The 27,842-nt window shown below is 36.6% G+C and overlaps 2 protein-coding genes across 4 annotated transcripts in view; one reads left to right on the forward strand and one right to left on the reverse strand.

Moving 5' to 3' along the window:
- Positions 1-1,739, forward strand: part of RASA1 (RAS p21 protein activator 1) — a 108,671-nt gene extending 106,932 nt beyond the window's left edge. The window contains exon 25 of the mRNA XM_067731179.1: positions 623-1,739. Coding sequence (XP_067587280.1) covers positions 623-706 — 84 coding nt within the window. The 3' untranslated portion in view covers positions 707-1,739. The remainder of the gene's footprint in view (positions 1-622) is intronic.
- CCNH (cyclin H) lies at positions 1,151-27,810 on the reverse strand. 3 transcript variants are annotated; one of them, XR_010942016.1, is made up of 10 exons: positions 27,506-27,810; positions 25,471-25,593; positions 17,069-17,142; positions 15,788-15,998; positions 12,521-12,684; positions 9,300-9,370; positions 7,228-7,339; positions 4,104-4,179; positions 3,424-3,540; positions 1,151-2,679 (listed from the first exon to the last, which is right to left on the reverse strand). XR_010942016.1 is itself a non-coding variant. In XM_067731180.1 (9 exons), the coding sequence occupies exons 1-9, from the start codon at positions 27,620-27,622 to the stop codon at positions 3,502-3,504; spliced, it is 987 nt and encodes a 328-aa protein (XP_067587281.1). In that variant the 5' UTR covers positions 27,623-27,810; the 3' UTR covers positions 3,327-3,501. The 3 variants fall into 3 exon arrangements, 2 of the variants coding, with proteins under 2 accessions (XP_067587281.1, XP_067587282.1); XM_067731180.1 differs by lacking the exon at positions 1,151-2,679 and having other exon boundaries at positions 3,327-3,540; XM_067731181.1 differs by lacking the exon at positions 1,151-2,679 and having other exon boundaries at positions 3,327-3,540; positions 4,119-4,179; positions 27,506-27,809.
- Positions 27,811-27,842: the final 32 nt, after the last annotated feature.

Here is a 27,842-nt window from a genome sequence, read left to right on the forward strand (position 1 = left end):
TGGCAAGGACCTTATAGAAGAGATTAACACATTGAGAGTGGTGATTCTGAGTTCTCAATCTGAGATTCTAAAATTCTCAAGGTTTTTCGAGTTTAGATAACAGCATGGATCATTTAGGTTCCAGTCACTTGAGAAACTTATGCAGAATATGTGCCATGGAGCCCCTTATATGCCCTTGGCATGTACAATGCCTTCTTGCCACACTGACTTGCTTTAAGTATTAAAAAAAAATCTTATTGGAGAATTATTAGGCTGTAACCTGACTGCCCTCATGTGCTCCTATAGGGCTTAAGATGTGTCATTTATAATGATAAATCTTTCTTCTGTAAGGTGTTCTATTCTAGAGAGTGTTCTGGCCTAAGTAGGTATGAAATGCCAGACGCAAACGAGTTTCTGTTTAGTGTACAAAAATTCTCTTCTATTTCGACCAAAATAATATGACCTAGTCAAGGGCTGAATGATACATACTTACAATTTTATGTTTTTGAGTAGAATGGTAATAATATTTTATTTATTCCTTTGCATTTATATGGCTTTTTTCAAATCCAGGTTCCCATCCCTGAGATTTGATCAAGCTTTCATTTATTTACTAATTATTTTCATACTGTTTTTCCTTGTCTAGCACGTACTGAAAAAGCTTCTGGCTATAACAGAGCTGCTTCAGCAAAAACAAAACCAGTATACAAAAACCAATGATGTCAGGTAGCAGCCTTCGCCGCAGTGTTCTGCATGGATTCAGCATGCCCAACATGGTAATTCACATCAGTATAATGTCTCCTTTGCTCTTGCCAAAAAATAGCACACCTTCCCACATTCCAGTGATGTGTGAACTATGCAAACAAAACTCGAGATTCTGCTGGTGAGTAACTGCGCCAGCAGCTTTGTAAGCTATCTGTGCAGGATATTTGCACTTTTTCCACATATGGAATCTTTACCAACCTCTGAGCCTTGGTGTACAGATCACCTTTCACACAATGCTATGACTGTATCTTGAACTTGGAAAATATATTTTCAATACATTCAATTGCCAAAGTTTTGCTGTCTCTTGGAAACAGAACTATGAAAGAAAGCATTCTCTGTTGACAATTGAGTATAACTGGATTGCAGACTGCTCTTACTGTTACTTCTTCCTGAATTAGGAATATGACCGTTTGACTGTTCAATAACTTTATTTGTATTTACAGTTTCCAGAGTTTACCATTACAATAGGAACAATCTTTGCTGTATACTTTTTTTAAAATAACTGCTATTTCTCTTTGCTGGAACTGTTGAAAGAAAATATATAGAATGGATCTATTGCTCATCAGCTTTATTTTTTAAACATACCACTTATTTTGTTCGAATTGTCAAAGACTGTATTTAGATCTCATAATGATTTTTTGTTAAATGTTTACAACAGTAAATAGTTTGAATTCAATAAATATTATTGGTCACTGTGTACTTATCAACGCATGTTACCCATTCAACTGTTTTATAGATTACCGATTTCTTTTATATATGTTTAAAAACCCTAGAATGCTTTCATTGAAAGTATTCATTAATTCCAAGTTGATTTTTTAAATTATGCAAACAAACAATTTCATCAGCCACTGAACAGCTATCCATCTTTGCCCTTCTGACTACTTGTTGTATCTGCTGGATATTTAGTTTGACTGTATAGTTTTATGTGCTTCTCTATGTGTATTTTTGTGAAGTATTCACAAGGGTTAAGTTAAAATAAAACCAAGGGATATCATAAATATCTGATTACTTCTGTCTAAATATAGCTAAACATTTAATTTCATTATTTTCTTCCTCCTTTTAGGGGCAGTTCAAATTTAGTACCAGAGCAAGGCCCAGGGAGATGAAACTTGAGATGTTTTTCTGGCTGATGGTCTCTTTTGAAGGATTCCATTATGTATTTGTTAACGATTCTTTCCCTCCCATAACTGTGCAGGGTGGGGACGGCATACAAGGCGAGCCAGACAGGGATGTACTGGGTAAAGCATTTCCCCACTAAAAAAAAAATTTTCTAAAGGCCTAGGTTCTAAGAGCAACACTTTAATGCTTAAAATACAGGAAGAAACAAAGTGTTAAAACTATACTATGCAGAAATTTTGTGAACCCTCAGTAAGCTGCAAGTATTAAATGCTGTTATTTATATAGAGGTAGCTAGCCCTGAAGTAGCTGCGATCACAGTTGAACAGTGATAGCAAAACACAAACAAACACACCAGGTGCTTTTTCTTGATGTCAACCCAATTCCATATTTTCCCCCTCTGCTTTTCAGTTAGACAATAGTATGCCATTTGGTCTCCTTCCAGGATAGACTAAAAGGGATATGGACATCTCCGAAAACATTTCAGCAATATGCAAAAAGGTCTAGATTCTAGTGCTCAGCAATTTGTTCTCTCCCACTACTCACATCTCAGTTTTAACCATGCTGACCTGCCATTTCTCAATCTGAACTGCTTCTCCTGCCTTTTATTTCTAAAAAAAACCTAAAGACACTCTGCTTTTTAAAATTTTAATGACATGCTTATTATCTCTTAAGCTGGAATAGGAAACTTGTCATTTACCTTTGTAGGCCTTGGAGTAACTTTTAGCTGGTCAATGATGAAATGAAACCTCTAAACATTTTTTTTAAAGGGGCTGGGTAGGAAAATTTTCAGAGATTGCTCTGACGCCAAACTTTAGTGACCTAAAAAAGAAACAAGATAAATTCGGACCACTGCTTCACCGGGACTGCAGTGAAGGACTGTCAATTTCGGCTTCTTCCCCTCCACTTTTATAAAATCACACTTCGTGAATTTTATTCCTCAGTGAGAAGGAAATTAAAACAACGCAAACCTAAAATATAAAGCATTATTAAAGGATATACATAAATACTACCTTCAAATACTGAAATGTAATTAAAAGGTACCTACACTTTATGGAAAAGTACATCCTGGGATGCACTGAGGAGAGGTTTGCATCTGTAAAACTCAGATTTAGGGCAGTTGAGTTTCCCAGAATTCCTTCAACCCCATTTTCCAGAAACAATCTGACAGACCTTCATAATTCGGTTCCAACTCTAGGAACTGAGTAAGATCACAGTTAAATAACTGAATAAATGCTATAGTAGCCAACATTCCTTAGCACTTTTAAAACTGACTAGTAACTAAGTTTTGTTTTTTGTGGTGCCTTTTCAGAAAAAGATAAGTTTGCTTAATGACATCTTGTATAAACAATATAGGCAAATAAATTAATTACAGCTTTAATTTGGCTACCACAGAAAGACTGATTTAAAGACTGATTTGATATTAGTCATGGTGGGGCAAGAATACCCAAACCAGGTGCTATTCTGGCTCCTTTGAAGATGTTTTATTTCACATAAAGCTACCCTGAAAAACTTTTAAATAACATAAATAGAAAAGTTTAATATATTTTGATGCTTTCACATTACTTCATTTTTAAAGTTAAATGCCAGATATGCTTCATCCCTCTGTTGAGTAGTTAGCATTGACAAATCAATTTCGGATGGTTAGAGGGAATCTACCAGGTCATCGTCAGTCCATTCTTCCTAAGAAGGAAAGAAAATGTTATAAGGATAACATTATACTGAAGCATAACCAGTACTGTTTACCTTCTTGCCTCCCTTTAGGAAAATGTTCTCCTTTCGCTATGCTGATTATAAAAGGTAAATAAACCAGGAAAATGTGTAGCAGTTTAACCTTATAATAATATGGCATGGTCTCACCAGACTAGTCCAGTGACAGGAATAAACGTTACAGTTGTGAACTTCTGCCTCTGATTATTCATTGTTATCTGACTTGCCAGGTACAATTTTTTTTTTAAACAAGGTAGGAAAAGAATCCTTGAAGATCTAAAAATATATCCCTACCGCCTTCTATGACCTTAGGAGGGATTCTTCATCAAGTAATTATTATACTGCTTCAGAACAGGCCAAGACAGAAGTGAGAAAAATTCCTCTAATAATGGACAATGTACATAAAGGATGCAAAAAAAGAAATGAAAGCTTTCCAATACCCAACACCTCTGTCTATAATGCTTGCACTCTGGAACAGTAAAATCCTAACATTATGGTTGTACCAGAATATACAGCAATGATAACTTAAAATTTACCTTTGGAGAACATACCTCCTCATGTTTGGATTTCTTTGAGACATAATCATCATCTTCATAACCTTTCCTCTTTTTCCTGTAATTAAGCAACCATCAACAAGCAATCTTATACTGGCAACAGAATCTATAAGCTAACAAGGCTATGAGATACATCTATTGAAGAACAAAGCCTGGATAAAGGGAAAGAGGTGAAAAATTATGGACAGGAAGACAATATCTTTCAAATTCCTCTGAATTCAATGCAATTCTAATTAAAATTCTAAAAAATTTTTCATGGAGCTTATCAAGTCAAACTCTGACCTGGGAAAGATGCTGCAAAAATAGCAAAAGAATCTGAAAAAGAACAAAGCATGGGGAGCTCGTCCCACTTAACATCAAAACACATACTATATATGTAAACTAAGTAATTAAAAGTGTGGTAGTCATCCCTTGGTATGAGGGGGATTGGTTCCAGGACCCCCCATAGATACCAAAATCCCTGGATGCTCAAGTCCTTTATATAAAATGGCAGCAGGACAGTTGGTGCTCTGCATCTGCACATGCAGAGGGCTGACTATCAGCAAAGAGTTACAAGTACCAATGATCAGAGCAGACAGGCAAAAAACAACAAAGTATATATAGGGATTTAATCTGTAATAAATGAGTATTTAAAATAACTAGAAAAAATCATGAAATATTTTTAAATGGCTGGCACAACAGTTAACTTATTTGAACAAAAATTAATATTATGAGATTTCTACCTCAAACCAGGCACAAACAATTGTAAATTGCTTTTACAGCTGAACAAAAGGCAAAATAAAATATTGATTAATTTAGGGTAAGAAAGGTGTTCAGATGTAAGAGTGTGAAGCAAAAGACAAGGTGCCTAAATAACAAAGTGAAAGAAACAATAGAAGAAAATAGCTGTATGATATATATAGAAAGATGAGTATATAAAAAGAACTACAAGAAAATAACACCAGAAACTTGGGCACGGGTTATAATTATGCAATACAGAAGAAACACAAATGATTGTTAAACACAGAAATATCAATGCTTCAAAGTATTAGGGGAAATGCAAATTAAAATACCAACATGATACTATTTTTTCACCCAGACTGGCAAAAGTTAAAGATTGATACTATTAAATGTTATACAATTTATATGAAAACAATGAAAAGAAAACTTATTTCATATACACATACACAGAGAAAAGCCTGGCAAAGGTAAAACACCAACTATATGTTACCTCTCAGTTGAAACTGGAATTTAGGTTTTGGTCAAAGAGAACTTTGGTTTACCTGTATTAACTGGCTTTAATAATGACAATATATTATTGTGTGTTGAAAAAGATAAAAGAATTTTAAAGACCAAGGAAAGATATTTTACCCTGAAGTAGTACTAATAAGTGTGGTCCATGGACCAATGCTGCTGCTCCATGAACCATTTCCAGTGTGCAATAAGTACAGAAATTAAGTGTATGTTTAGAAACTTTTATAGCAATTTGATAAATTTATGACTGTTGATTCTAATAAAATTTAAGCTTATTTTTTATGTCTTTTTATTTTGTTTTTCTAAGTAATTGGTGGTTATATTTTACAGAAGTATAGGTCTGTAATGGGTTAAAAAGAAAACCAACAGTCCTTTACAGACAGTTTGAGAAGCACCCCTCAAGTACTCATAGATATGCAAGATTTGCTTGACACAGTGCAAAGCAAATGGTCACCTGGAGTAAGATGTAAATTCTGGCAATTAGGAATTTTGGATTATGGTCCATTACCTAGGTGGAAGGGTAGGATTAATAGTTCAGTGGTCTAATTCAGAGGTTGACAAAATTTTCTTTGAAAAGGTCAGAGAGTAAATATTTTAGGCCTCGTAGGCCATGCAGTTTCTGTGACAACTACCCAACTCTTCTGCTATAGTGTGAAAACAGCAGTAGACAATAATGCAAACTACTGGGTGTACCTCTGTTCCAATAAAACTACTACTATAAACAGGTAGTGGCCCAGATTGGCCCATGGGCCATAGTTTGCCAACGCCTGGTCTAAGCCCATTTCAAAATCAATGTGAAGAGATTATAAATCAGTGCTTTAATACTTTCATTCATTAAAGTCAACATTTTTCTTTACCTCTCTGCCACCACTCCTTCCTTCCTCTTAGTTACCACTGAAACCCAGGAATGAAATTTACCAATTTTAAGTTCTATGCTAAGCCATGTTTTACAGTTACAGCTACAAATATATAGTCCCATATGTTGCACACTTGATAAGTCCTTGGATATTCTCCTACTACAACTTTATAGTTAAAGAATTTGAGTCATGTGTACCTGATTTGAAGACCTTGGAATGCTGTTCTGGCTTCTCATATATTATGCAATAGGATACAGTCCCCGATTAGAGATCAAAAACATCTCAAATGCATCTTACTGTTCAGATGCCAGAGCTAACCCCCAGTAAATTTTACAGAATGAATTCCACAGAATAGAAAATAATAGTTTTACCATTCCTATACCTGCCCATATCCTCAATTGTTTTAAATGTCTAAAAGGGTTAAGTAGATCCTTCAAACTGCAAAGCATAAAGAACCTGAAAATGGTGATTTCCACATTCAGCCTACAAATCAGTAAGACACATTAACAGTGTTCCTTATGGCTGCAAGAAGAGATCGAACAGCACATTTTCCTATTGGTTCTGTCTTCAATATAAAGTTACCACTGAGAGAAAATATGCCAAGTTTCCCCACCCTAGCTAACAGAAATAAGTGTGGAACAGTATACTTGTTCTTCAGAGGAGATACCAGACCTACAGAGAACCGAAAGATTAAAAGGGCAAGAAGAGGTGCAGGAATTCCCTAGGAAAACTGCCCACGGGACCCCACAAGGAGTAACAGAACAGGACAGGGCCCACAAGCCAAAGAACACATTAGTCATAGCAGGAGCAGAATGTACTATGAAAGCGAAATTCGTAATTTATTATCTCGTGTTTAATCCTGTTAGAAATCTCCAGTCAATAAAAAAAATCTGATTTAATGGGTAAGTCAGTTTTCCCCACATGAGCAAACATTTACCAATTAAGTAATTTAAAGACAAGCTGGAGACAGTAACAATTATATCTATTCTCGAATTAACAGTCTCACATCTACTTACGTAATTACGTTAAGTGCAAGCTCAGCAGAGTGACATCTCTCCAGCTTCTGTTTCAGAACAGCAACTTCTTCAGGTCTGGGTGGTTCATATTTTTTTACCAAGTTCCTCATACCTATGTGGAGATAAAAAAAGCATTTATACCAGATAATAAAAAGCCTTGTTCTCATAAGGGAGTTGAATGATGTTTTCCCATCTAGTTTTGGGAACAAAAAACACTCTTGAAATGGGATTATTCTTACCAGGATTAATACTGTTCCACATTAAAATCCACTGAACACCATACTTCTAGTTCAAGTTATTATAGCTGTCTGCTGCTTAGCCCACATCATGTACAGCCTAAAGATAAGCATGCTCTACTAGTCAGTATTTTTTTTAAATCCTACCATGGTCACTTTTTGCTTTGTTCCCTGCCACCCACCAGATTCATAAGATTCTATCCTACAGATGGTAGGCCAAGAGTGTACTACTTATTTACAAAGAAAACCATTATTACATAACATGTAATGAAGGGAAGATGCTTAGTAAAAACATGTCAAGATTTATTAGGGAAATGATGAGAGATCCAGGGCTTACTATTAACCAGCCACGTGCTCCAAATGAGTGACTTATTTCATAATGCAAATAAAGCAGTGTTTGCAACTGAATTAATACTAGTGACTTAACACCCTTAGGACAATATCTTTGTGTGAAAAATGATGAATAAGATACCTTAATATCGCTAAAGCTCTGAGTGTTTTATCAAGAGCTATTCTTATTTTGTACTAAAACAAATGGAATAAAATAAAGATACTGAGACAAAATCAGTAATAAAACTGTCAGCTATAAAATGAGCACAGTGAGTTACCTTTAAGACCTCTTCTACCTACTAAATTCCCTGATCCAAATGTCTATGGCCAAACTGCAGTTAGCTTTGGAAGTGAACCCTCTAGTGGTATAACTGAAAACCTACCTTATGATTCATAAATCACAAATCCATTTTTCTCTAAGAGGGAAGGCATCAAAGATCATTTCAAGGAAAGAAATAAGAAATGATACTTCCACACCCTGAAGCATGTTGACTTTTGAAACATAAAACATGTAAGAAGTACTCCCTGTCATCCAAGATCAAGATATTCAATCTCATATTTTATTGGTTTATTCAGTATTTAAACCACAGATTTTATCAACAAGGACATTGGCACAAAAGGTTTGGAAACAAACACACAGTTTTTAACCCTAACGAGTAGTCTAGTAGCCATGAGCATGCAGCGTGACATGAGCAAGTATGAAAATGGAAAGGACTGGCTAACCTAGCCAACCAGTTTAGTGGAGGTTCTGACTCAACAAGTACCTACTGTACAGCTAAGGAAACTATATTCAATATCTTGTAATAACCTATAATGGAAAGGAATCTGAATCACTTTGCTGTACACCTGAAACTAACACAACATTGTAAACCAACTATATTTTTAAAAAGTGAAAGAAGAAAAAAAACCCTTAAGACAGTGTTTCTCAGCATTGACACTAGTTTGGGCTGGATAATTCTTTGTTGTGAGGAGCTGTGTTAGTTTCCTGAGGCTGCTATTAAAAATTACCACAAACTTAGTAAGGCTTATTGAAACAACAGAATGGATTCTCCCACAGTTCTGAAGCCCAAGAGCCTGAAATCAGTTTCATTGGGCCAAATTCAAAATACTGGCAGAACTAGCAAATGACACATATTAACTAGTTAAAGCTAATTTACCTACAAAATGGAAGTTTCAAATTTAATTAGGCTTTAATTCCCTGAGATCTTTTTCAGTGCTCATCATATTTGGGTATATTTTAAAAGGACCCTGTTTTGAATCTCAATCCTTTCTGAATCTGATTATATTTTCACTTTCCTAAAAAGTTCTGTGTAAAAACTACTTTCTTTCATGTACCTTCTATTTGTTCTTCACCAATGTATCCTTCATGCCTCCATGATACAGTAATTCAATATAAGTAAATCTAAACAACAATCTGTTATCTCAAGTTAAATACCAGGATGTTATTTACTTAGAAACTAGCTTTGTGATAGAAGAGTATTTTATAAAGTGTTCTGTTTTACTTACTTTTCATTATATCTAGTAACTGTGACAAGCAAGTTCTGTTCTCTTTTAGCATCAGACTTTCTGATAAATAACTGGAAAAGAAAGGAAAAAAATTTAAATCTATTGAACACATATAGCATCTTGAGAAAATATGACATCATAAATTATTTTCCTCCATGTTCATTTCATCAAGATCAGTTTTTAAATAAATTTACTTTAAAACTGTTAAATAACAATACTTTGAACTCTACTAAACTATAATCTGTATCTCTTACAGTCTTAAGGATTTACTACAATTTATACTAGATTCAAAACGCTTAATGTTCAAGTTAATTTAATTTCCATAATATATTCAGAGAAAAAATGATATGAAACTAACAGGAGCAATACTCAATACTTTTAATGTTAAGTGTTTAATATTTAGACCTATGAGTTTAATCTCACTCATTTTACAGGTGAGGAATCTGAGTCACAGGGACAGAGAAGTTATGAATAAAGTCAGGTAGCAGCAGAGCTAAAACCTGGCACTAGTAAGGATTCTCTCTCCCCTTAATATCAAGTCCATGTTAACTATAATTGCTCTTCTTGGGACAAACAGGTATTCAAACCAATAAGAACATCACCCCACGCTTTACAAATCTATTACATCTTTTTTGCATCAAGTCCAGATCAAAGGTGTTAATACTATTCCATAAATGTACATAAAGCCCAATTATCTGTTTTCTTGGAACTAATGACAGTATAAAAATGTAATTTCTATTTTTAAATTTTTAGTTACTCTGAGGTTTTATATACTTGAACTTGATCTATAACTGATAAAAGCCCAAGTGAACAGATTCTCAAGGCAACGTAATCTTTCAAACATGAATGTAAAAAAAGCTATTAATTTTTCTCTTGGGTGAAATAAAATTACAAAAATTAGAAAGACGATTCTTTAAGAAATTTTGTTGCTGTATGTCTTTTAAACTATCAAAATCATTTAAACTACATTACAAAGTTTTGATAACTACCTTTGCTGTTACATCTTCATCGTCTATTGTGGGAGTTTCATTTTAGATATGGAAATCAATAACTCCCCTAGGGCTTCCCTGGTGGCGCAGTGGTTGAGAGTCCGCCTGCCGATGCAGGGGACACTGGTTTGTGCCCCGGTCCGGGAAGATCCCACATGCCGCGGAGCAGCTGGGCCCGTGAGCTGTGGCCACTGAACCTGCGCGTCCGGAGCCTGTGCTCCGCGACGGGAGAGGCCACAACAGTGAGAGGCCCGTGTACCGCAAAAAAATAAATAAATAAAAATACCTCCCCTAACAACTAATACATTTCTTGTTATCAGTAATTCAAAATAACAATTAGTTTTTTCCTTTCACTTTTCTCCCTAAAACTCCTCACACTTTTGACATCTTTTTTTTTTCACTACCTAAGAAGTCAAACTAGGAGATGCAAAATAAAGCTCTAAATCCAATGAAAAAGAAGAAACCTCTAATCAACAACAGTGTAACGTTCTATGACTAATAATCTTAAAGCCTCATTCAGAATATAACAACAGCACAAGGACTCCCCCCTTTTGAAATCAGTAATAAATATAAAGGCAGTTTCCATGTATCTCAAAAGTTGCAAAGGATTTCAGAAGCTAAAAATGATTTGAAAGCATTTCCTCAAGGGAAAAAAATGCCCAAATGTCTATAGTCCCTGGGAATGCAACAAAAGTGTATTCAATTTGCAATGAGCCCAAGGTACCACAATTTCACTTTCACCTGCCTATCTGAAATTATAACTAACTAAACTTCTAAGATGAAATACACTCTAATTTGGACCTTAAGATCCTTCATCCCTCTCTACTGACATAAGAAAAATCTCACCACTGAAAAATTAGCATATACCTGCATAAGATACAATGCTTAAACAGATTAAGCAAACAACTGGTTGTTTGAATTGTGAAAAAGAGGCTTTTTCCCTTACACTATGGAAGCTCCATAACCCGCAAACTCCATAGGTATCAATTAGTATGGCCACCCTTCCTACAAGGATAGCTTGCTCATTCTTATATTTCTACAGTATAGTACAGTGCATGGTACATAGAAGGCAGTGTAAAAAAAAAGCCTCCATAAAGGTTTGCTTAGTAAATAAATGTAGGTATAGATCACTTTGGGATTAAATGTATATACTTATATACAGTTGGTGAGCTATGTTTATACAGAAGAGTCATACCATAAATTAAACAAAATACAAACCCACAATCATTTATCTTGGATTTGTTTTGAAATTCAGAATTATTCATGTCTTAGAAACTTAACATGGTGTATATACCATGAAATGTGAAATACTTCAGTGATATTCTGGGGCAGTATCATGTAATCAGTAACATTAATATTTCTGCAAAGAAACCTAAAACCATTCCCATTCAGTTGAATAAAGACTAAATCACATCTGTTCATGTTTCCTGCCACTGTATCAATGGATTATGAAATTACAGACGAGGGATTACAAACATGCAGAAAAGTTTAAATTCAGAAAGTTTTATCATCTTTCCTCCTCAGCTATTTCTATGAATGAATCAAGCAGAGCTTTGAAGGTATACAGAAATGAAATCGCTAGAAAGAAATTAAATGTGAAGATTTTTAAAGTCTAACTTACTGCTAGCCTGTGCTTGAGTTAGTTATAAATGAATATAATAGATATGTAATTAACCTTCGCACAAGATATTATCGTAAGAATCAAGTGAATTTAATTCATGTAAAGTGCTTATCACAGAGCCTGGTTCTCAGTGCGCACTTATGTATCAGCTATTAGTATCTGTAGCTCACTAAGATTCATTTGGACATTCCCTAAAGTATTATTCATTCAACAAATCTTTACTGAATTCCATGTGCCATACATGCTCCACAGCAGGAGATTAATGATAAAACAAGGCAGACGTATTTGTTGCACTCATGCTGCTTACCAGTTCATAAAACTTCTAAATTTGCCATATATTGATAGCTGTTATCAGTCTTTTGAGGATCACCTGATTTAATTCTACTTCAGTCATAAGTGGATCCTCTTAGCTCAAAAATATTTTACTGAATTTTTAACTATTTCCTTAAAAGGTGATTCCATTTCTTCCCTCAGTTGCCCTCAACAGCCCTCAACCACAGAAGATATGAAGGACTAATGTTACAAAGTGAACCTTACTTAAAAACTTGGTACTCCAGGAAGGAATAAACTGAGGGACTGAGTCTAATCTAAGTTAAAACACAAAATAATACCTTTCCATAGTAATTCCTGCTCTGGATGCACTAGATAAAATGGCAGTCAGAGCAATCTGGGAAGGTGTGTATAACAGGTGAGCATCCGTCAGTGCAACTCTATTAAGAAAGTCATCAGCTGTTTTCCTCAAAATCTCTGGATTCTCCAACATGGGATAGCGAGTCTAGAAAGAAAGTTTGCAAATGTTATCACTTCTGAGAGTCTCATGGAGTAATAACAGTACAAAACTATTCCTATAAACCAGAAAGTGCTTAACACAGGATACTTTTAGTAACTCCTGTAAGATCACATTTAGAAACCAAAGCACCACCTCATTTTGATTTGAAATTCCTTCTACTAAAAGTTTACTTTTGGGAAATGAATCTTGGTTTGATTACAGAACTATTTTTAGTATACGCCCAAGAAATATGGATGATCCCCTATTTTCTAACCATTCTTACCCTTTAAAATAAACCCTAAATCCTAAACCCTCAGATATATTTCAGATATCTACATTCAAGTCCCAAAGCAGTAAGAAATCTTTTCTATACTCTGAAACAAAATAGCCAGAGTCAACTGTACAATCACACACAGGTCTTGTCATCCCAAAATGCCTGACCTCTGATATGACAAATCCAACATTCTACTCTGACCCAGCATTCCCTTTGCTCAGTTACTTCACAGCTGTTCTTTGACTTCCTCCTCAGGACCTCTGGTTCCTTATCCCTATACTTGCTTCTACTCACCAGTGTCCACTGGTTCTCATTTCCCTCTTCCATTCCCTGCCCCAGTATGCTGCCAACATATTTCCAGCAAAACTTCAATAGTGGTCGAATTCAACCAACCTTCTGCTTTGCAACTATACCCAGATTTCTGGGTGCTGCTAGAGAAAACAATACAACCAACAGGTCTGGTAATATTACTATAAATTCAAGTTCACTGATCTCAACAAGGCTCTCAACACTGCCTAGCTAAAATATTCCACAGAAAATGTATTCTCCCATTTTTCAGTGATTATGTTAAACACTTTCTACCTGACTCAATATCTTTGATAATTCTCAGAAACTCCACTGCTCTCAGAAAATGATCTCTGTTGATAACAAAGACACTGTATTTCCTGCTATGGCCAAATCCCCAAACATAACGTTATCCTCACCCATGCTTTCCTCTTTCCCTCCGTTAAGAGAAATAGCCAGTTTTTCTACCTTGCTTCAAAATCCCATGCCAGGCCCTTCTACCACTCCAAAGGAAAACTTGAGCTACACGTTCCATTAAGCTTTCTCTACTAGTGTTCTAAAGTTTCTCATGCAAAACAAAACATGACAAAAAACTGTTCCTTTCTTCTACTTCTAGCAGTTCCCCCATCTTCTCAATCATCCCATCTTCTTTTCCCACTTCAAAGACAAGCTGTTTAATCCAAGTTATACACACTTGTTTTCTCACCTTCTATTCCCCAACCAGCTCCAATCTGTTTTTTTCCTTCACACTCCAAGAAGACTAATTTCACCAAGATCACAAGTCACCTTTCTGGCACTAAATCTAGCAAATGTCAACTTTTACTTTGCCTGAATTCTGTGCAGGATTGGAGAGCTTCCCCGATCATATTCTAAAAGTATTCTACTTCCCTTCACTTCTCCAAAAGTCCTACCTCTTTGGATATTCTTCAGTCTTCTTACTAGCTTCTTACTTTTCTCTAGCTACCCTTTAAATGGTCCTTATGGCCAATCCACTTTAAATCTTCCTGGGGCAGCAGTGATGCCCAAATCTATGCCTCCAGCCTAGCCATCTCCTCTGGCTTCCAGACACAAATATGTACCAACCTGAATGTCTTGCAAGCAATGGAAATTCATCATGTCCCAAACCAGATTCATCAAATCCCTACCCCACCACCATCAATAAATCTCTCCTGTGCCACTGTTTCCTGTATAAGTGTACCACCATCCACCAATACGCTCAGGCCAGAAACCTGGGGGTTCTTCCACTGTCCTCGCTCTCTGTACGCAATCATTCCTCAAGCTCTACTGATTCTAAAGCCCAAGAAGCTCTCTCTGTACCCACTACCACTTCATGAGTCAAACCAACCACTGTCTTTCTGCTTGAATTACTGTAACAGCATCCCAACTGGTATCCCTTCATCCATTCGAATCCATTCTGCACGTTATGCCTGACACATACAGGTGTGCAATAAACATCTGACGCAGGCTGATGTATGTTTGCCAACATGTTTTTTATAGCTGCAAACCTAATCACGTCACTCATCAGACTTGACCCTTTCACTGGCATCCCATTGCTCTATTCAAAATCTGTAATGTTACCTCCACAGTCTACACTCTGCCTTCCACTCAGGCAGCACTCCGTGGCAGTCCTCCCCATTTACCTATAAGTTCTGTTTAGGTTCTTTAGTACACCATGGTTTGTTAAGTCTGGGCCTTTGACCAGAAGAGTCTCTCTGAATGGGATGCTCTTCCACCACCCAATCCCTACTCTTGCTCTGAATTTTACTTCAAATTACACTTTCTCAGAACTGTCTCCCCTTCTCAATCTGCTATCTCCTTCTAAAGTACCCTGTATTTCCCCTTCTGTTAACACTTAGCACACTGAATATACGATTGTCTTTCCCATTAGACTGTAAGGCCTATGAAGGGGAGGCTGTTCCTGTCTTGTTCTTGACTACATCCTCAAGCACCATGTTTGACATACAGAAGGCACCCAAATTTGGCCACTCAAGATGAATGAACCAGTTTTTGACTTCTGTTCACTTAACTCACACTATCTAAAGTCCTTCTTCATGGTCAAAACAAAACAAGCTGCTTTTGTCAATGTTCTGACAAAACATTTATTTACTGTTATTTTTAATGCCCACATATTGACTTCAGTTCACAATGCCCTAAAAATAGAAGTCACTTAGCAATCTTGTAGTTTAAAATTAAGAATTTTGTATGTATGAAGATCCAAGACAGTATACTTGAGTTAGAAGAGTTATCTGAAGTCTTTAAAAGCATTACAGTTGTCCTCATTATGGTCCCTGGACGAGTATTTGCAAATCTACTAGATCAGAAGCTCAAGAACTAGTCTGACACTCTCAGTTAATAAGCCCTCCATGTGATTCTGATGCACACTGAAGTTTGAGAACCATTGCCCTAGAAGTCCAGGCCAAACACATTTTAGCAAGCTAACTGTGTAACAATTAGGATCATTACTAGTTATAAAAAAATTTTGATTATTTTGGTTAAAGAACAATAGCAAAGGAGTTTACTCCACCAGTTTACTTTAGTCAGCAAGATTACCTTTAAATCAATGAGAAAGCCCTCAAAGGGTCTATAAGGATTGTGGACAATAAGGTGGAAATTAAGTTGCTGTATAAGTAGTAGTTCATATTCCAAAATCTGTTCGAGTGCCTTCTCTTGTCCGAGAGGACTCTCCCGCAGATTTCCAACAAACTGTGGACTAGACACATTGAATTCATCCACTTTACAGGCCAAAAATGCACAAGTGAGCCTAGAGGAAAAAATAAGGGGAAGGATATGTATATACTTCGAGAAATACCAAAATATTTCTAAAATATGTTCTAAAATTGCCTAATATTCACAAATGACTATACTAGACAACTAAGGAAATTGATTTAAAAAAAGAGAGTTTCCTGTTTAATCTTTTTATCCATACGGAGACTATAAAAATTAGGTTGAACTGTATAACAGTGCCACAGCATTCAATCATTAGTAACTTAATGCCAGTTTTATATAGTTCAGCCCAAGTATCTGGAAAAACAAAATAACTGAAGAATAAGGGTACTCAGCATCATGAAATATAGATGGAAGAGAAAAAAAAATAGTACACACATATGTACATATGGGCCTGAGAAGAAAGGTGTTAAAGAAACATTATGGAAAGCCATCAGTGGAAGTCTCCAAGGACATTTAAATAGGGGATTATTACCTCAGGAACAAACCTATGAAACTCTCATGGCTACTACATAAATTTCAGAGTGAGAAATTAGTAGTAATAAGATTACCACAAAAACAAAGACTGGAAGTAAGAAGGGCCTGACCTAGACTGGTAGAAATGGAAATGAAAAAGAGAAAATATACAGGGACAGCACGATTGACAGCAAGTTCTTTGATGAGTCTCATACTAACTTCATTCTTATTTTTAATGATAAGCACAGTGCTTAGCAGAGGGCAGAAACAAAACAGACCTTTGTTCAAGTGAAATGACTATGGAACTATAGGACTTGTAAACTGATGGGATGTACAGGAAGAGGAGTTACCGTAAATGATTCTCAGAGCAAATGGGCGAAGACAAGTTCAGCTAACAGAAAGGGATATTATGGAAGCCAGTTTAAGAAAAACAGAATTTGAATTTGGACAAGTGCCAAAACTGATGCCATCAGTATTACAGGGAAGGAAGAATATACAGGTATATTAATGAGTATCAGGAGGGATCTTAAGTTCAGAATAGAATGAAAGTCTAAATTACCCTTTATTAGGAAGTCATTTTTTCACACACACATGCTCAAAGAGTATAAAAGTCTTCTTAAATGAAAATCAATAAGTTAGACTTATACTCACATTATTATCCGCGGGTGATATTCCATTACTGAGTTATTAAGATAAAAGCGCTTGAAATACATACAAGCTGTACCCTAAGATTAAAAATACATATATTATCAGAACCTATTCACACATACAAGTTAAATTTTTAAAAAAACTTATTTATGCCAAGGTTTCTTTGAAAAAGTCACCTTAAAAAAACCCCAAAACTTATTACTTCTTAAGTCAAAATAAATTGTGATAAATTACAACAGAAAAACCACAGCCAAGCCTTTGTTGTCCTTCCCCACCTATCCTGGCTTATCCTTCCTATGGTCACTGGCTTAATTTTAAAAATGTGGGGGGGGGGGTTTACACAATTATATATATTTGTATAATTTATACAAATGATCACAGCTTAAGCAGTCCATTTAGTAAAATACTGGCAGAATAACATGGTCAGGGCAATGAGCCTTCTCTCTAAATCCACTCTGGTTCTGTGATCTAACCTGCTGCCACACCAAACAGGAGAAGCAGCACCTACCATTTACTGACTGCACCCCATGTGCCACACTCTGTGCCAAGTATAAAACTATCATCTTATTTTAATTATAACAGCTTGGTGAGGTACTGCTATCTCTATAGAAGAAGAAACTGAATATCAATGAGGTTAGCTGACTTGTTCAAGGTCACAAATCTAATAAGGGACAGGGCTGTTTTCAACCAAGGTCTGCTTGTACTTTTTTAAAAACTATTTCATTTGGCTAGAACCAATGAAACAAATATTTATCTACTTTAGAATAGAAAAAAATACATTTCTTTTTAAATATTTTAAAAGTTTAGTTTTGTCATTTTATGTGAAACAAAAACCAAAACAGTTATAAATAAGCAAGTTATATAAAGACAAATTCCACAAAGAAGTTCATTCAAGGATTCAGTTTCTTCATCTGAAAAGATCACTTAAACCTACCACCTTGTGTTACTGTTTTCTTATCAGAAAAGACTAAGATCAAATCTGGAAATAGAAAGCAAGCACATCTAAAATTTTTCATGAATCAGGTCTCTTAGATAAAGGTCCAGTAAAAAACAGAAAACACTATGAATACTTTTGGACTTGGTATTTTCAATATACTTCAGTTTTTTCAACTATAAAAATGGAGAATATTTTCTAGGAGTTTATTCTTTTCTGGGCCATAAATTATTCACTTGGTATAACTTTAAAATGTATGATCTACTTTCACTTAAGACAAAACTTTCATATTTGATATTCACAACAAATCTGTGAGATAAGAGAAAAATATTTTATACACCTTTCCCCCTTTTTAATCTTTCAGCTTTTAAATTTCAGTTTAATTTTCTATCAACAAAAATACACAAATCCAGGCAAAGGAACAAAATAATACCCCAGCTGGACAACTAAGTGAAGTGGAGACAGGTAATCTACCTGAAAAAAAAGTCAGAGTAATGCGGTAAAGATGATCCAAGATCGGAAAAAAAATGGAGGCACACAAGACACAAGAAATGTTTAACAAAGAGCCAGAAAATGTAAAGAACAAACAAACAGATGAACAATACCTTAACTCAAATGAAAAATACATTAGAAGGAATCGATAGCAAAATAAATAAGGCAGAAAAGTGGATTAGTGAGCTGGAAGACAGAATGGTGGAAATCACTGACACAGAACAGATTAAAGAAAAAAGAATGAAAAGAAATGAGGACAGTTTAAGAGACCTCTGGGACAACATTTAAGTCCACCAACATTCGCATTATAGGGGTTCCAGAAGGAGAGACAGAGAAAGGGCCTGAGAAAATACTTGAAGAGATTATAGCTGAAAACTTCCCTAAAATGGGAAAGGAAACAGTCACCCAAGTCCAGGAAGCACAGAGGATAAACCCAAGGAGGAACACAATGAGACACATACTAATCAAACTGACAAAAATTAAAGACAGAGAAAATATTAAAAGCAACAAGGGGGAAAAAGCAACAAATAACATACAAGGGAATCCCCATAAGGTCATCATCTGATTTTTCAGCAGAGATTCTACAGGACAGAAAGGAGTGCCATGATACATTTAAAGTGATGAAAGGGAAAAACATACAACCAAAAATACTCTACCCAGCAAGGCTCTCGTTCAGATTCGACAGAGAAATCAAAAGCTTTACAGGCAAGAAAAAGCTACAAGAATTCAGCACCACCAAACCAGCTTTCCAAAAAATGCCAAAAGAATGCCTTTTCTATCGGAAAAGAAAAGGCCACAACTAGAAACAAGAAAATTACAAATGGGACAGCTCACTGGTAAAAGCAAACATAAAGGTAGGAAATCATCCACACATAAATCAAAAGTAGCAATTGTGAGAAGAATACAAATGAAGGATATTGGAAATGCATTTGAAATTAACAGACCAGGAACTTAATCTTGTGTGTGTGTGTGTGTGTGTGTGTGTGTGTGTAGACTACTATACCAAATCTTCATGGTAACCACAAACCAAAAATCTACAATAGAAAAAGCAATCCAAACACAACAGTAAAGGTAGTCATAAAAATCACAAGAGAGGAGAACAAAAGAGGAAGGGAAGAAAAAAGACCTATAAAAACAATCCCAGGGACTTCCCTGGTGGTGCAGTGGTTAGGAATCTGCCTGCCAGTGCAGGGGACACGGGTTCAATCCTTGGTCCGGGAAGATCCCACATGCCACAGAGGAACTAAGCCCGTGCACCACAACTACTGAGCCTGCGCTCTAGAGCCCGCAAACCACAACTACTGAGCCCGTGTGCCACAACTACTGAAGCCCGTGTGCCTACAGCCCGTGCTCCGCAACAAGAGAAGCCACCACAATGAGAAGCCCATGCACCGCAACAAGAGTAGCTCTCGCTTGCTGCAACTAGAGAAAGCTGGCACATAGCAGCGAAGACCCAATGCAGCCAAAAATAAATAATTAATTTAAAAAAATATTTAAACTCCATCTAAGAGTACACAGCTTAAAAAAAATCCCAAAACAATAACAAAATGGCAATAAGAACATACATATTAGTAATTACCTTGAATGTAAATGGATTAAACGCTCCAACCAAAAGACACACACTGGCTGAATGGACACAAAAACAAGACCCATATATATGCTGTCTACAAGAGACCCACTTCAGACATAGGGACACATACAGACTGAAAGTGAGGGGATGGGAAAAGATATTCCATGCAAATGGAAATCAAAAGAAAGCTGGAGTAGCGAGACTCAGACAAAACAGACTTTAAAATAAAGACTGTTGCAAGATTCAAAAAAGACCACTACATAATGATAAAGGGATCAATCCAAGAAAAAGATATGACAATTGTAAATATATATGCACCCAGCACAGGAGCACCTCAATAGATAAGGCAAATGCTAACAGCCAGAAAAGGAGAAATTGTGGGGGATTTTAACACCCCACTTATACCAATGGACAGATCATCCAAACAAAATCGATAAGGAAACACAGGCCTTAAATGACACATTAGACCAGATGGACTTAATTGATATTTCTAGAGCATTCCACCTGAAAGCAGAATACACATTCTTCTCAAGTGCACACAGAACATTCTCCAGGATAGATCACATGATGGGACATAAAGCAAGTCTAGATGAATTTAAGAAAACTGAAATCATGTCAAGCATCTTTTCCAACCACAATGCTGTGATTAGAAATCAACCACAAGAAAAAAACTGTAAAAAACACAAACACCTGGAGGCTAAACAATATGCTACTAAACAACCAATGGATCACTGAAGAAATCAAAGAGGAAATCAAATTCCTAGAGACAAATGAAAACGAAAGCATGACGATCCAAAATCTATGGGACACAGGAAAAACAGTTCTAGGAGGGAAGTTTATAGCAATACAATCTTACCTCAGGAAATAAGAAAAATCTCAAATAAACAACCTAGCCTTACACCTAAAGCAACCAGAGAAAGAACAAACAAAACCCAAAGTTATCAGAAGGAAAGATATCATAAAGATCAGAACAGAAATAAATGAAATAGAGATGAAGAAAACAAAAGATCAATGAAACTAAAAACTGGTTCTTTGAAAAGATAAACAAAACTGATAAACCTTTAGCCAGACTCATCAAGAAAAAAAGGGAAAGGGCTCAAATCAATAAAATTAGAAATGAAAAAGGAGAAGTTAGAATGGACACCACAGAAATACAAAGGATCATAAGAAAAGACTACAAGCAACTATATGCCAATAAAATGGACAACCCAGAAGAAATGGACAAATTCTTTGCACAGTAAAATCAAGCAAAACTGAACCAGGAAGAAAAGGAAAATATGAATAGACCAATCACAAGCACTGAAATTAAAACTGTGGTTAAAAAACTCCCAACAAACAAAAGTCCAGGACAGGATGGCTTCACGGGCAAATTCTATCAAACACTTAGAGAAGAGTTAACACCTATCCTTCAGAAATATTTCAAAAAATTGCAGAGGAAGAAACACTCCCAAACCCATTCTATGAGGCCACCATCACCCTGATACCACAAGTAGACAAAGATACCACAAAAGAAAATTACAGGCCAGTATCACTGATGAACATAGACTCAAAACCCCTCAACAAAATACTAGCAAACTGAATCCAACAATATATTAAAAAGATCATACACCATCATCAAGTGGGATTTATCTTAGGATGCAAGGATTTTTCCATATCTGCAAATTAATTAGTGTGATACACCATATTAACAAATTGAAGAATAAAAACTATATGATCATCTCAATAGATGCAGAAAAAGCTTGAGAAAATCCAACACCCATTCATGATAAATACTCTCCAGAAAGTGGGCATAAAGGGAACATACTTCAACATAGTTAAGGCCATAAATGACAAACGTACAGCTAACATCATAGAGGATGTTAAAAAGTAAATGCTGAAAGCATTTCCTCTATGATCAGGAACAAGACAAGGATGTCCACCTTCGACACTGTTTCTGAACATAGTTTTGGAAGTTTTAGCCACGGCAATCAGAGAAGAAAAAGAAACAAAAGGAATTCAAATTGGAAAAGTAGTAAAACTGTCACTGTTTGCAGATGACATGATACTAAGGAAATCCTAAAGATGCTACCAGAAAACTACTAGAGCTCATCAATTAAACTGGTAAAGTTGCAGGATACAAAATTAATATACAGAAATCTCTTGCATTTCTATACACTAACAATGAAAGATCAGATATTAAGAAAACAATCCCATTTACCATCACACGAAAAAGAATAAAATACCTATGAAGAAACCTACCTAAGGAGGCAAAAGACCTGAACTCTGAAAACTATAAGACACTGATGAAAGAAATTGAAGATGACACAAACAGATGGAAAGATACACCATGTTCCTAGATTGGAAGAATTAGTATTGTCAAAATGACTGCACAGTTAAGTCCCCTACATCTGAATGAGTTCCATTCAGAGTGCGTTCGTAAGTCCAATTTGTTCATAAGTCCAATTAAGTTAGCCTAGGTACCCAACTAACACGATTGGGAAACTATATAAGTACTATACTGTAATAGATTTATAATACTTTTCACACAAATAATACATAAAAAACAAACAAAAAATAAAAAATTTTTAATCTTACAGTACAGTGCCTTGAAAAGTACAGTAGTACCAGTTACATCTCCACTGCTTTTTCGCTTGCTTCTGGACATCCTGGGTTTGAAATAAAGATACTGTACCACTGTACTCTATACAGTACTGTACTGTAAAGTACACAAAAGCACAACCACTTGTAGAGGATGCACACATATGACAATGTATGCCAGACATGTGAACTAACTTAATGTGATTGGACATGTAAACGCACGTTTGCATCTTTGAAAGTTTACAACTTGAAGGTTCATATGTAGCGGACTTACTGTACTACCCAGAGTAATCTACAGATTCAATGCAATCCCTATCAAATTACCAATGGCAGTTTTTGCAGATCTAGAACCAAAAATCTTAAAATTTGTATTGAAAATTGAAGACCCCAAACAGCCAAAGCAATCTTAAGAAAAATGGAGCTGAAGGAATCATGCTCCCTGACTTCAGACTATACTATAAAGCTACAGTAATCAAAACAGTATGGTACTGGCACACTAACAGACACATAGATCAATGGAACAGCATAGAAAGCCCAGAAATAAACCCACACACCTATGGTCAGTTAATCTACGACAAAGGAGGAAAGACTATACAATGGAGAAAAGACAGTCTCTTCAATAGTGGTCCTGGGAAAACTGGACAGCTACATGTACAAGAATGAAATTTAGAACACTAACACCATACACAAAAATAAACTCAAAACGGATTAAAGACCTAAATGTGAGACCAGACACTATAAAACTCTTAGAGGAAAACAGGCAAAACAGTCTTTGATGTAAATCACAGCAATTTCTTTTTTGACCCACCTCCCAGAGTAATGAAAATCAAAACAAAATAAACAAATAGGACCTAATTAAACTTGAAAAGCTTTTTGCACAGCAAAGGAAACCACAAACGAGAAGACAACCATCAGAATGGGAGAAAATATTTGCAAACGAAGCAACCAACAAGGGATTAATCTCTGAAATATACAAACAGCTTGTGCAGCTCAATATCCAAAAAACTGACAACCCAATCAAAAAATGGGCAGAAGATCTAAATAGACATTTCTCCAAAGAACACATACAGATGGCCAAAAAGCACATGAAAAGATCCTTGACATTGCTAATTATTAGAGAAATGTAAATCAAAACTACAACGAGGTATCACCTCACACAGCTCAGAATGGCCATCATCAAAAAATCCACAAACAATAAATGCTGGAGAGGGTGTGGAGAGAAGGGAACCCTCCTACACTGTTGGTGGGAATGTAAATTGGTACAGCCACTGTAGAACAGCATGCAGTTTCCTTAAAAAACTAAAACTGGGGGCTTCCCTGGTGGTGCAGTGGTTGAGAATCTGCCTGCTAATGCTGGGGACACGGGTTTGAGCCCTGGTCTGGGAGGATCCCACGTGCCGCGGAGCAACTAGGCCCGTGAGCCACAACTACTGAGCCTGTGCATCTGGAGCCTGTGCTCCACAACAGGAGAGGCCGCGACAGTGAGAGGCCCGTGCACTGTGATGAAGAGTGGCCCCCGCTTGCCACAACTAGAGAAAGCCCTCGCACAGAAACGAAGACCCAACACAGCAAAAATTAATTAATTAATTAATAAACTCCTACCCCCAACATCTTAAAAAAAAAAAGGTTGGGGACCGCTGTGTTATAAGACTCTCCTCTTTAAAAAAAAAAAAAAAAACTAACTAAAAATGGAGCTACCATATGATCCAGCAATCCCACTCCTGGGTATACACCTGGACAAAACTATAATTCAAAAAGATACATGCACCCCTATGTTCACAGCAGCACTATTCACAATAGCCAAGACATGGAAACAACCTAAATGTCCACTGAAAGATGAATGGATAAAGATGTGGTACATATATACCATGGAATTCTACTCAGCCACAAAAAAGAACAAAATAATGCCATTTGCAGCAACATGGATGGACTTAGAGATTATCGTACTAAGTGAAGTAGGTCAGAGAAAGACAAATATCATATGATATCACTTATATGTGGAATCTAAAAAAATGATGCAAATGAACTTATTTACAAAACAGAAATAGACTTACAGACTTAGAAAACAAACTTATGGTTACCTAAGGGGAAAGGTGGGGGGTGAGGGATAAATTAAGAGGTTAGGATTAACATATACATGCTACTGTATATAAAATAATCAACAAGGACCTACTGTATAACACAGGGAACTCTACTCAGTACTCTGTAACAACCTATATGGGAAAAGAATGTTAAAAAGGATATATGTATATGTGTGACTAAATCACTTTGCTGTACACCTGAAACTAATACAACACTGCAAATCAAATATACTGCAATTAAAACAACAAAACACACACAATAGGAACAATTACAGGGACAGCATACACAAATCCATATAGCCAAAAAGTTCTAACTACCTGTTTCTCCTCACCATTACCGCACCACAGTACACACACACACACACACACACACACACACACACACACACACACAGAAATAGGGTCCTCAGAACCACACATCTGAAACAACCACATGAGAACCTAGAGGGAAAGTAATTTGATTTTTTCTTTCTATATAAAATGAGTATGTCATGACCTATCTAGCCGACCTCAAAATTCTTTAGATATGGAATGATTCTTGAAACACTGTGTAAGATACAACATAGGAATTCATAATTTAATGCCTTTATTGAAAAATATGTGACAAAACTTAAATACATAAATTATATATTTATATAAATATATAACTCAGGTGCATTTTTAAGTGGATAGAAAATTGATTTAAATATTTATAAGAAGACAGATTTCGTAAGTTAGCTAAAGGACATTATACTTCATCACTATAACTTACCACAACAGACCTTGGCATTGCTGGCTTAAACACCGAACAGAATTCCAATAATCTTTTCTCATAATACTTGCAGAGCGTCATTTCTTCAGGAGGCTCAAGAAAGACTGGGTCATTTGGAAGAACCTTTGGGTCAGAAGTTACAACAAAAATTTAATTAGATAATCTTAATATTTTTTTCTCTTTCTAGATTAAGTTTATATCTCCAACCAAAGGGAAATATACCACACCTCATTTTCTCTTTATAGAATTGCTAATATTACACAAAATAGCTTTTCAGAAAACATTTAATAAACTAAAACTATACTGTAATTGCATAATTTCTCGGAATGTCGGCTGAATATTTGCTTCACTAATGTATAAGCAATCATGAGGAGTGTGTGCATATGTTCACAGATTTGATGTCACTATTTATAAATCAAAAAGAAGATACACATTGTCAATGGTTGGACAATATCCCTTTCTCAGTCAGTTATTAAGTCACACAGGTTGAGGTAAAAATCAACAAGTGCCTCAAGGATAATTTTGACCCTTAACACATTAACTCTTCTCCATCTTTATAAAATCTCTACAGAATACACTACACGGTTGATAAATACTACAATTTTACAACAAATATCTATTTGGTGCTGTTATTGGTTTAATTACGGACTACCAAAAAAGGTATGTTGAGTCCTAACCCCCAGTACTCAGAATGGGAGGAAATAAGGTCTCTGCAGATGTAATTAGTTAAGATGAGGTCCTACTGAAGTAGAATGGGCTCCTAATCCAATATGACTGGTAGCTTTATAAGAAGAACATGTGAAGAGACAGAAACACAGGGAGAACACTATGTAAAGATGGAGCTAGAGACCGGAGTTAGTTGCCACAAGCAAAGGAACACCTGGAGTTACCAGCAGCTGGAAGAGGAAAAGAAGCTGCACAGAGCACCACTCGGCCAACACCTTGATCTCAGACTTCTAGCCTCCAGAACTGTGAAACAATAAATTTCTGTTGTTTTAAGCCACCCAGTTTGTGGTAATTTTTTTATGGAGTTATTTTTCCTGGTTTCCTAGGAAATTAACACAGGTGCTAATTTTGAGACAGCATGGCACTGTGGTTTACAGAAGGAATGCTGAAACTAGATTCCATGGTTTCAAATCTTGGCTCTGCCACTTACCAGCAATATAGCCTGAAAGTTATTCAACCTCTCTGTAGTTTCCTAAGATGTAATGCAAGGATAATAATAGTATCTACCTCATGGGGTAGTTATGAGGATTATATGAGCTAACACTTGCTAAATACTTAGAATTTAGCACAATATGCACTACTTTGTGCAGCACAAAAATAAAGTGATATGAAACAGACGAGACTTCCAGGTAAAAGTAAAACAGGAAGGACGTGGTTGACAGACCACATAGTGCAAACCATCTGTGGTCAATTGGTTTGTGCTAACCGTCTCTCATGCCCCTGCCTCCACCCTGCCCCCATCCAGTCGATCCATTCCTTCCCATAAAGCTCTTTCTAGGACAGACTCTGATAAGGTTTATTTCCCATCTAAAATTTTTCAAAGGTTTCCCTATTCCTCCATCACAAAGTTCAAACTATTTACCTCCGCTTACAAGTTCCCTGCTTACCTTCTCCAACCTTTCATACACAAATACTCAGCTTCCGCCACACACAATCATGAGCATTCCGGCGACCAACCCTGAAACTTCTGGCCTCCTACTTTGCACCTGTGGCTCTGTCCACCGGGAAAGTCCTCTCCCCATCATCTCCACAACAGGCACTAAGAAAAGCCTCCCCCCACTACATTAGCATGCTACAAAGTCTTCTTCGCCATGTTACTGGTTATTTGTCTGCCACTCGATTACGGGGATGGATGGCCTTGTCCGTCTCCGTACCCACTGCACCTAGCAAGGTGCTCACTGTTTATTAAACAGATAAACGCACGCCGCGCACAGGAGGTGGGAGGGAGGTGCGCGGGAAGTCCCGGGGGAGAGGGACGGGCAAGAGTTTATAGAGCTCGAGGGAGAAGGGCGGCAGCCGGAGCCCTCACCTTCCCGTTCGCCACAGCTTTGCATTTGAATTTGCGGTTGGCGTCGGCCCGCAATCGCGCCAGCTGCTCCTCACTAGCAAAAGTCCAGTGCCGCTTCTGGCTACTGTTGTGGTACATGGTGAAGTCGGAGGCAAGGCTCAGGGAGTCTGCAGAGAAGACCGCCAACGGCACAAAACCGGAACGTAAAGCGGCTAAAACACCACCAGCATCCCGCGGAAGCCCAAGGATTCAGGCCGGTCGGCGCGGGCGCGACGTCAAGGTCACGTGGTAATTCCGTCCGCAATCGCGTTTCCGGAGCGGATTAGGAGAAAGTCTCGCGGGGTCTCTGACCACGGCC

This window comes from Pseudorca crassidens, chromosome 3 (assembly GCF_039906515.1).
Source record: "Pseudorca crassidens isolate mPseCra1 chromosome 3, mPseCra1.hap1, whole genome shotgun sequence".
Lineage (NCBI taxonomy): Eukaryota > Metazoa > Chordata > Mammalia > Artiodactyla > Delphinidae > Pseudorca > Pseudorca crassidens.

What these genes read in the sequence shown, in the direction of transcription:
- CCNH (XM_067731180.1), bottom strand. Translation starts at nt 27,622, where the DNA reads ATGTACCACAACAGTAGCCAGAAGCGGCACTGGACTTTTGCTAGTGAG. An exon ending in TATCACCCGCGGATAATAAT is followed by an intron (nt 15,999 to 17,068) that starts GTGAGTATAAGT and finishes TTTTTCCTCTAG; the next exon opens with GCTCACTTGTGCATTTTTGG. An exon ending in GCTTTCTCATTGATTTAAAG is followed by an intron (nt 12,685 to 15,787) that starts GTAATCTTGCTG and finishes CTTTCTTTCTAG; the next exon opens with ACTCGCTATCCCATGTTGGA.